The following is a 10,823-nucleotide window of genomic DNA, read 5'->3' as shown; positions in this document are numbered from 1 at the left end:
GAGATGAAGTGCCTTGTCCGAAGTCACACGACACAGGGACACACAGGACTGGCTGGAAAAGGACCCGAGGCTACGATCCAGGCCACCCAACTTTAGGGAAGTGCGCTATTTTAATCTATACCTAATTCTACGTGATTCATGTATTCTGTTCCTATTAACAGATCTACCATAAAAGAAATCCATACAATTCAACACACTCCAGTATTTTATTTTACTGAGAAGGACTGACATGTACTGTAGTTCATTTCTTGGGCCTCTAGAGATCTTCAGTCGATAGTTGGAATAATCAGATGACACATCTTGGTTGTAAATTGGCTGAGAAGAAGGCATCTGAAGCCAAGCCTAGCGCATCTTCTACCTAAACTAACCTATGCCTCAAAATTACTAAATCATTGGTATAATTTTTTTGATAGTTTAAAGTATAAAAACAGTATAGAGAGAAAGCGAGTCAGGTACTTTCTTTAAAAGATCATTATGGCACTTTGATTTTAATAAGGTAAGGAAATGTAAAAACCTGATTCTTTTTAGAAGAAAAACTACAACCTAGACCTTGTGAACAACCTGGTATAAAGTGTGTCTGTAAAATACTTCGGAGTCACGAACTTTTTTGTCTAGCATATTTTGCCATGGTCCCGAGGCCTCAATTGGACAGACTGATGCACTAATGAATATATAAGAATGAAAAAAGAGATCACTGTTAATAGAAGCAGCATTAAAGACAAAAATATAATGCACATATTTAAAGAGCTTCATAGATATGAAGTCAAGAAGTTGCATGTATATTATGTGATTGTGTCTTTATAGTGGTAATTGGGGAGAAAAAACAAACAAACACATACTGATCATTTGTCCATTATAAACCAGCTACTGCGGAACAGTTCAATTGTGGTTCATAAGTAGAATAAAGCCTGATAAATAAAAGTGACTTCTGCATATCCTATACATAGATTCTCTTACATAGACATCTAGTTGTAAGTCAATCAACATTTAGCTACAATTTTTCCCCACTGGGTCCAGCATCCAAGGATGGGATTTCACTTCTCTTGAACATGCCCTACACCTAGTTAGGAAGTTACATTACATTCATACTCCTAGCCTTTATGATATCTGACCAGCAAAAATGAAATCTCCTGGAACCTCGAGTCCATTCCTTACCACTACAAGTGTATCAACAAATAGCAAAACATACTTGTTTTCTGCTAGGTCAAAAGGACATAATTTAGTGCTAAAGAATAAACTATGCTTGCTACTGAAAAGGTGCACATACACCAAAAAGGTATAATAAAATTTCATAAAAATATTTAACAAGCTGTATTATAAATACTTAAAATGTTAAAATCAAAATGAAAATAAGATTAGGGTGGTGAAATGATCAGTAGAAAAATATACCTGTTAAAAGAAAAGGCCTCATTCAGTGAAGCATTAAATGTAATGTTGTCTTTTTAGTGTATATTTCAAATTTCACCTTTATCTCTCCTAAATAGGTGCCTCTAATTTACTTGGCAACTGGGCCTATTGCAAAACCAAGCAGTAGATGACAAGAGGTTAAGGCCAGTGGCATGATTTTCACATGATGTTGGAAAAGTGAGGGCAGTTCACAATGCTGAACAGATAGGTGGCTGGGGAAATCCTGACTATATTTGAGCAGTTTAAAAATAGCCTTGCATTTGTTCACCCACAATCAGCTTCATACTCAAAACCCAGACATTAGATTTTAAAAGGGGCTTGTGTTACAGAGCAAGATTGTACAGAACTAGGGAAAACCGTTGTAAATAATTCCATCCTCGGGTTGGATCCTTTTTGAAAATAAGCTTTGAATCCTTCACTAGTAGATATTGTAATGAACTAGAGATGAATTCGAACATCAAAGGCTTGTGTATGGTTTGAGCCCCGAAGTGAGCAGTTTTGTTAAAAAAAAGGACCCTTCCTCCCTCTTTGATAAAACTAAACTACTCTCTGGCCATAGGAGATTCCTCAGGATGCCCCCTGGCAATTCCAAGGATGTGAGGGCTCCGTTCACGCCCAGAGGGACTATCAAGGACCCCGATGAACAGCTGCTGGAACCCTGAAGCCCAAGTTGTGTACCCCCGAATCCAAGCCTACCCCAGGGGGTTTGTGGACAAGGTAGGGAACAACACAGTGTCCCAGCAGGTATTTGAAAAGCGGCTTAGTGTCTGATACCTTTGGCTTTTCTTTCCCACCACGTTCCACCCACTTGGGGTTGGGGAGGTGAGTACCACCTCTGGAAAGAGCTGTTCTAGCGGGAGAGGAAAGATAAAGGGCAGAGAGGAGGAAATCACCAGGTCTGGCTAAGACAAGCACCTGGCTTTCACACCTTCCTGCTCCTCTTTGGGCCGGGCTCATGTGCACTCTGTCTCCCTCCAAGCAGTGAGGGTGGACAGTTCAGAGGTATCGACCCCTATTCCAGAGAACATGAGCCCCAGGGGCCTCCTCCCCTTTTCTAGACTCGGGATCACTGAAGCCCAAAAGGCTCCCTTGTGAATACCTCCTGAGAGGGCTTTTAGTTCAGTTTGTAAATTTAATTGGTTCAGCCGATTGATTATAGCCTAAGAGGTCAGCACAATTTCATCATTACTCAATTACCATGGCTACAATCTTTAGAATGTTCTTTACTTTTTGTACAGTAACTAAATGAAAAAAATCTTACTCTACCTACATACGGCTCAAGACAAAGGTATAGCTTCTGCAGTTGAGGAACTGAGGGCACGGAGAGAGAAATTTTACTAAGGAAATAAGCACTGATGGGTGTATATACAAAGACATATATAATACACAGGTACACTGTACAGTTGGCACAACCCTAATAAGAACATACTAGGATGTAAAGGTTTTGGGACTTAAGTTATTCTTGGCATTTTAATCTAGACAGGTATGTAGGTAATTTAGGTCTGGATATAACTGGGTTATCCGTATATTTAGAAGTATATAATTGTCTTTTTTTAAACGGCCCAAACCAACTTTTCTTAAGCAGTAACCCATATGACACCATCGTTATCAAATGGAAATGAAGATTGTTATTCTGGATTAAATCAGTAAAAGGTGTTTTAGAGAAAGGGCAACTTGGAAAATAAAGACGTCAGAGTCGATTATTCCAAGTTAGAGTATTTTAGTTATTAGCAGTGGTTACCAAATAAGCCGAAGGTAAATTTCTTCCAAGGAGCTGCTCTCATAATTTGCTTTGTTGAGAAGAGGCGAGGAGCCATTTCACTGTTCCTCTATAAGATGATGCAAGTTTTTTTATCCTTGAAAGGGTTTTCTGAGGTTGGTATCCCTATCAGCAAAGGGTCGCTTCTGGCGTGCTCCTCACAGTAGGACATGAGGTCCGCTGACGCCTTTGAAACCTGACAGGTAGAAAAAACCAAACAAGATAATTTACTTACCAACATTACAAGGAGAGTTGCCCACTGGGCAGAAGACTGTCGGCGTGATACTGTGAGAGCCTGCTTCTCCTAAATTACTTGTGAGTTAGGAAAGGGAAAAGATCTGTAAACGGACAAATCTGGCAGCTCTGGCCTTCTTTTAACAAGTGATCAGACTTAAAGATCAGACAAAATGACCTCATGTGTCTCCTAGGGTGAGCACAGATGACCTTCCCCCAGCGAGCAGGTACACTTGCCAAAACATTTCACGGGAATCGAAACCTCAGCAAACCGGGGTATTCAAAGTGCGGGCCATTCTACAACACGAGGGGCCTGGATTCTTCAAAAGTGGACTGTGGGGCAGATTATTATTAGATGAGCCTGAATGTTACCATTGTACTGTGGCTATGCAGAAGAATGCGCTTGTGTTCAGGAGATAGATGGTGAGGTATGTAAGGGTGCAGAGTCACGATGTCGGCACCTAACTTTCAAGTGGCCTTAGGACAGGTGTTTGTGTGGGTGTGTGTGCAGACAGAAAGAGAAAGCAAAGGTGCCAAAATGTTAATAATTAGTGAATCTTGGCAAACAGTATAGGGGTGTTTGTTGTTCTAAGGGAAGTGTATAGGAATCAAGGGAAGGGTGTATCTTAGTTTGGATTTGAGACAAAACTGGAATGCAGCACAGTTTAGGAACTGCATTATGGGCGGGGAGTCAATACTCTTGAGAGACAGTGAAGTTCTAGAAGAGCCTCAAGGGTTACTGTTCAAGACTGGGCTTGGAAAAATAAAAAGAGGGACAAAACTGGAATGGGAAGATTCAGCGCCTTCCTCGGACGGGAGTTAAAAATGGAAAATGCCCTGCCCTGTTCAGGAGCCGGGGGTCAAGATCCTGCACAATCATCAGATCCGTGGCTTCAGGCAAGGAGCGCAAGATAGCTGAGTCCTGTCAGATACAGTCCAGGCAGCCTGCTCTTTGGAGGACAGGTGACTGTCCCCAGGCCCAGAGGAATGTAGCAGGTGACTGCTTCAGTTCCTAGGAAACAGCATTACTCACAACATTCCAGGGCACACACTGCCTTGGTCTCTTGGGGGAGGGGGGTGCGGAAGACTTCGAAGTCAGGTGACCTTATAAATGCCTTCCCATTTCTTCCAGATCTCAAAGAAGGCTGGCGTTACTCACGCTGGCGGCAGAATGTGTCATTAAAATAGTCCACACCCATTTAAAAAGCAGCATACTCTTAAAAAAAAGGACCCCACGAGTGTTGACTTGCTGTGCAAGGCTAGCTCACCTGCACTGAGAACTCTAGAACACTCAGTCAATTCCAGAGGGATGACAAGGGTGTTCCTAAAGTCCGTCTGGACCCCCGGGCCCAATGCAGAACCCAGAGATCGTGGGACTTGATGGTGCTGGGTCAGGAAAGGATCCTGTCTTAGGTTTTTCTGTCCAAACAGAGAGGCTAACTCAAACACGTGGGCTGCCCAGTGCTGAAAATGAAGCCCATGCCAGGTAGCAATGAGAGTTAAGATTCTGAGACTCTCACTTGCTCTCGGAAAATCCGGACCCCCCAGCCACAATAAATGGCACTGCCCTCTCTAAAAGGTGGCCTCACTTTCGGAGAGCACCCAGGCTTCTGACCTTTATTCTCTCGATGGAGGCTTCCATCCTCAACTGTTGCACCGTCCTCCGGGCCTGGGCGATGTTGTTGGTGCTTGCCGTTTTGCTGGACATCTTCAACTGTTGTTTCTATCTGAAACCTGAAAAGAACGCCAATTGCCAAAGCAGTCCTAAAGCTTTGGCTCCTTAGGGGCAAAGGGTGCACCTTTCCAGTCCTCACAGGCTCTGGGAAGTAGTTACTAGGATGCCCTCCCACTGGAGCTCCTTCGTCTGCTGTACTAGTTGTTTAATCCGTGCACCCCCACATACAGCACAATGGAACCTTTTCTAGCATTTTCCAAGAGGGAACCAACACACAAACATTTGTGGTAGTTAGGAGGCCTCCAGCAACGTCAGCGAATGCAAGCACAGGCCACATTACACATACGGTGTAGTATTACTGCTATGTACTTTAATGGAAAGTTCGATTTTATTTCATTTTGGCTCTCTTACCCAACTACGACACTGATTCAAAAGTCCTGGCAACCGAAGAAAACAGCAAAGGAGAGTGCCTCTGGAGAACTTTGCACAAAGGGTGCATTTTTAGGTGCTATCGAGGTTTGCAATCGTTTGAGGAATGTTAGGCAGATAAGGAAGGCTTTATTCAGGAAAAAGTGGGACCCTTTCAGCTGGAAGACTCTCAATGATGGACTCACTGCAAATGTCCAAGGGGACACACGGAGCAGCCTAAAGCCTGAAGTATTTAACAGAACTCTCTCCTCCTCTCCTTTGCCTCGGGCTGGCCTCATCCTGGGGGCCAGGCCACTTGCTAACCCTCTACCCCCGCCCCAGGGTTGTGGGTTGACTCTCCTCTCTGGCCTAAGCCCTTGGATCGGAGGCTGCCCTTGTCCTCTGTCAGCCCAGCCACCTGGTAGAAAGGTGAAGGAGACCTCCCAGACCTTGAGCTTTAACCCGTGTGGTTGTCCAAGGACATATTCCCAAAGGTAGGCTCGGGGGAAAGCCCTGCCTGGTGCCTCTGCCATATTTGGCTAAGTTCTGTCCTGGCGCGGTGGCGACCCGGGGGCAAAGGCAGAGCTGGTAGGCCTGGCAGCAGCGTGGCAGTTTTATGACTCAAGGGAGGAGGTGGACAGCAGGTATGCCTCCCTCGTCTGCGGCAAGGGCTCAGCAAAGTCTCGGGGCACTGTGGCGCCGGCAGCAAAGCCAGGCTGACTCAGCCTCCTGAAGGAGCTGCACAGAGCCCATCTGCCGTAAAGGCTTAGGACCAGATACGGATGCAAAACAGGACAGCAAGCCCCAGGCTCCACGGCGTCCACCATGTGGGCACGAAGCTGCTCTACCTGAGTTTCACCCGACGTGGAATGCTTCCCTGGGGCTCAGTGCCAAGACCTGAGTAGGGCCTTGGTCAGAGGCAGCTTTGGGTCAAATGCCCAAGTAAAACTGTGCTTTTAGCTGTGCGCACAATTCTGACATCCAGCCACATCAGCATGCTTCACATTCCTGGGTCTGGACCCTGCCTTGGCCGCTTACTAGCTGGGGGAAGCTGGGCTGGTTACTTGACCTCTATGGGCCCACGTTTTCTTCTACATAATTGAAGGGGAGGAGTGTGTTTGAGGAGTTAATTCGCTGATGCACATGTAGTATTTAGCCAAGGACCAAGGCACTCCAAAAATAGCAGCTGCTCTTCTATTTATCTTTGGCGGTCATACCCAGCACCAGGAGTCAGAAGTCCCCTGTGTACCTGTCTGCCCCCTCCCCCCACCTCCCCAGGGTCAGTGAGTCCCAGGGAACCTGATGACCGGGCCCGGGGGGGGGGGGGAAGGGGGGCTCTGGCATCAGCCTCCTTTCAATGCATCCCTAGGCAACGCTGCTGCACCCTATCCGTGCAGGATGGAGGGGCTGGTGACAGGCACCGGAGGATCCCCTAGAAGAAGGAAGCCCCGGCAGTGCAGGAAAGTGGGAGGAGGAATGGTAGGAAGGTAGGGCAGGGCAGGGTGGCCCTGCTTTATCCGAGGCCTTGGCGACCTCATTTCAACACACTCCCTGCCCAGCTGCCTCTTCCTAAGATTCCTGTCAGCCTGCCCCACCCAGAGGAGAGGCCTACGGTCAGCTCCCAGGGGTTTTCTCCTACGCGGCAGCCTGGCCCGGCATTCTGCTGTGCTCCCAGGCCAGGGCTTCAGAACACAGCCTCTGGAATGGGACCTGCGAACGCAGCGAAGTGCCCTGATTCACGGCACTCTCGCCTTCCCCTACAGCATGTTGAGCTGGGCGCCCGTGCCAGTTGGCCAGGGTTCTGAGGATTGGCCCCAGCCTCCAGAATGTGAACATGATACCCTTCTGAAGGGCCTGTGGTTTCCAGGCTGCCTCCTAAGGACTTTCTGAATGTCCCTTTGCATGAGAATAACGCCAAGCATTCTCTTCTCCTCAGCTTCCAGGGCACAAAGGTTGCAAGGCCTGAGTGAGTTTTCCTGGAACTCCTCCATTGTTCACATGCATCAGGACTAGCCCTATGAGCAAAGAGCTCCCCGAGGGCAGGCTCGATGTATAAAATCCTGGGGTAGGTCCCTCTAACATCGATGAGAAACGGCAACTAGTATTTGGAGGACTTTCTTCCTGACTGTATTATAGTCACGTTAAAAACTGCGAGCACTGGACTCTGATCCCCCATTCTGATATCTGTTCTGACCTGCTCCCTCACTGACCGCCCTCTCCCCTGCTTCCTTCCCCTGGGGATCCTTCTCCTCTGCTTCAAGGGGAGTGGAACCCTATCTGCTGCCCCCACCCCCCAGCTTCTCTCAGGCTCCCAACTCAAAGACATATTCTTCTCAAAGCCCACTTCCCTCCCCTGGCCTATATATAAACCCACCCAGAAAACTCATTAAAGTTTAGGACATGGGTGATTTTTACAGTTTCACAGATTATTAAACACAAACAATTTCCTACTGAATATTGTATAGGAATAGCTTTGGCCGGTCAATTAAATGGGGTATGTGTGGTCATTCCTAGAAAAAGTTGTGTACTGGGCCACTGGAAAACAACCTAGTCTCTTATTACAACATTCTTCTTATGGGAGAAGAATGCTACTGTTTTCAACAGAAGGAGCCTCCAGGAGGGACTCGGTGGGCTGAGCCGCCTCCCGTGTGTGGGAGGAGGGCTACGCTCTTTGGCTGTTGATCGGTGGTGTTTATAGGAGCCCGAGGTCCAGCTGAGGATTTCCCCCAACCAGCCGCGGCTCTGCATCTCCTCAACAGCAGGCTGGGGCCAGACCAGCCTCGAGGGCCTCTCCCACCCTGTCTGCCTTCAGAGTGTTTTCCCTGCTCTTCCCTCAATGGCAAGGATGTCTGGCTGGCTCCTTGTGCCACCAGGTGGATAAAAAGCTTGCTTTATTCTTACTTTAAGAATCGCTTCCAAGGCAAACAACACCTGATACTTCTATGGAACCTCAGAGTATACATGTTGGTTTCAGACACAGGAGTCCGTGAAGCCTCCCTCGAAGCCTGAAAGCCAGATTACTGTTTCATCCTTTTAGACACAAGGCACCTGAAGTTGGAAAAACTTGCTCCAAGTTCACCCAGCTCCTGAGCCTTGAACCCACTTGCAAGCCTTTCACCCCAGCAGCCACAATCCCCACCGCACCAAGGAAAGGATGCAATTCCAGTTAATTTGACCCATGAACCCGCAGGGCAAGGGTGACCCTGACCCCAATGACCTGATGTCCTGGCCTGCTGACTGCTCTGTGGCTGTGCACCACCCCTTCTGGTGCAGAAAGCATCTGTTTGTCTAGTGCCCTGAAAACTGACCTCCCTTCTCCTTTCTGCAAGCTAAGCAAGAATGTTCTCATTGTCATGAGTAGGCAAGGACTGAGGTCAGCATCTGGAGATCCTGAGCAACCAGCGCTCTATCCAACCCCCCCCCCCCGCCCTGCCCCCAGAAGTGGGGAGGCCTGCACAGACCCCCCGTTTGATAAAAACCCGGTTATCGTTCCTGTGGCCTTGTTCGCATTTTTACATGTGGCTAGCAGATTTGAATAAACACATGTACTATTTAGTTATTCAAATAATTGGCATTAGTTTTAATGCTGTTGTTCATCTGAATTCTTAGGTTTCTAGAAATTCCTCAGAACACGCTTTCCCATTAGGGAATTATAAGAGCGCCTTAATCTTTGTCTAGAGGGGCCTGGAGCAGGGAGAGGGTGGGGATGGAAAGTGTGTCCGGGAGCTCACTCGGGGAAGCAGCCCCCGAATCACAAGTCTGCCAGGCCTGGCCAATAACTCGAATCACTGGAGTGAAGCCAGTGTTCTGAGTAAACACACCCCTTCTGTCTATAATAAAACAGCAGGTTTTAAAAAAAAAAAGACCAGGTTTCCACTTCCCCTCTGATCTCGCCTTCTACTCTCAATGTCTTACTGTCTTAGCCCGGCTCTTTGTCTGTCCCCCTCATCCATTAAAGGGGTGCAGGCAGCAATACCTATTTCACAGGGCTGCTGGGACAACAAACGAGCGTCTATCTGCACTGTAGCCTGTACACACAATTAATAAATGCTGGGTCCCTAGGTTCACTGACAAGACAAAAAAATCATGCATTCCATGAGAAGCGAGAAAAACGCACCCAGCGAAAGAGCAAAAGAAGAATTTCAAGGTAATATGATGGAGTAGCATGCATCTTCCTAATATGGTTTGAGAGGGAGTGTAGTCAGACCTTTAAGAACACTTATTTTAATAAATCTCATAAACACTTATTTTAAATCAGAGCCTACGGGCTGAATGCAGACCGCAGGTGTGTTTGGTCGGGCCCCACACAGGGTTAACTCAAGTGTGTGTGTGTGTGTGTGTGTGTGTGTGTGTGTGTGTGTGTCTGTGTGTGTGTGTGTGTGTGTGTGTGAACTTTAAATTGACTGTCAACCTTTGAAAAACAGGTATTTCACTTTAAGACAAAGAAAGATTTCTGGAAAAATCAGAAAATCTTACAAAACCAGGCTGGGTCTGAGTAGTGGTTGCTGCTTTCACACTGGCTGGCACACTTGCCCGTCCCTCTATTTGAACTTGGACACAGCCTTTGTACCATGCCTTGGACGCTGAATTCCAGCAGCATACTCAAGGATTAGGCCAGGGGACCTGAGTTCACTCCTGCCCTTGCCACCGCCTCACTCTGGGGCTCTGGGGAAGGACTCCTAACCTGTGTAGGGCTCAATTTTCTCATGGGAAAAAATGGGGATAATAACACATTTTTATTTCAAAGGGTTGTTAAAGAGCATCAGATAAAACAAGCATGTGAGTGTAATCAACATGAAGAATACTCTCACTGAGCGGTAAGTGCCTACACCCTCTGCTCACACCCCGGCGACATGCTCTGAGCAGCCCGCAGTCCCTGATTGGGGCTCCGAGCAGCTCCCTACCCTCCTCCTGCTGTGCCCTGACCTGCGGCGATGGACAGAAAATACGACCTCTCTTAGTGTTATCAGCTGAAGTGTGCCCCCCACCCCTGCCGCAAATGGACACGTTGATGTCCTAACCCCCAATAACTCAGAATAAACCGTATTTGGAGATAGGGATTTAGTAAAGATGAGCCCAGTAGGGTGGGCCCCGATCCAATATGACTGGTATCCTTACAGGAAGAGGGACTTTAGACCCAGAGGAGTAGAGAGGGAAGAACACGCAAAGGCACAGGGAGAAGCCAGCCCAGCTGTAAGCCACAGAGGGAGGCCTCAGAAGAAACCCACCCTGCTGGCATCTTGGTGCAGACTTCTAGCCTCCAGAAAATAAATTTAAGCCACTCTGTCTGTGATGCTTGTGACGGCAGCCTGAGCCAACCGAGACACTAAGGTTCTCTTG

General features: G+C 47.4%; 1 protein-coding gene across 1 annotated transcript in view; it reads right to left on the bottom strand.

Moving 5' to 3' along the window:
- Window positions 1-1,395: 1,395 nt before the first annotated feature.
- Window positions 1,396-10,823, bottom strand: part of GNG12 (G protein subunit gamma 12) — a 74,512-nt gene continuing 65,084 nt past the window's right edge. Inside the window, exons 2-3 of the mRNA XM_028102574.2 lie at window positions 5,016-5,134; window positions 1,396-3,362 (exon numbers count right to left, since the gene is read on the bottom strand). Coding sequence (XP_027958375.1) covers window positions 3,237-3,362; window positions 5,016-5,108 — 219 coding nt within the window. The 5' untranslated portion in view covers window positions 5,109-5,134 and the 3' untranslated portion in view covers window positions 1,396-3,236. The remainder of the gene's footprint in view (window positions 3,363-5,015; window positions 5,135-10,823) is intronic.

Source organism: Eumetopias jubatus, unplaced genomic scaffold, assembly GCF_037043125.1.
Source record: "Eumetopias jubatus isolate StellerSeaLion01/CBP00866 unplaced genomic scaffold, mEumJub1_p1.0 scaffold_4, whole genome shotgun sequence".
Lineage (NCBI taxonomy): Eukaryota > Metazoa > Chordata > Mammalia > Carnivora > Otariidae > Eumetopias > Eumetopias jubatus.
Note: the sequence above shows the minus strand (reverse complement) of the source record. Positions and strands in the feature narration are given on the sequence as shown.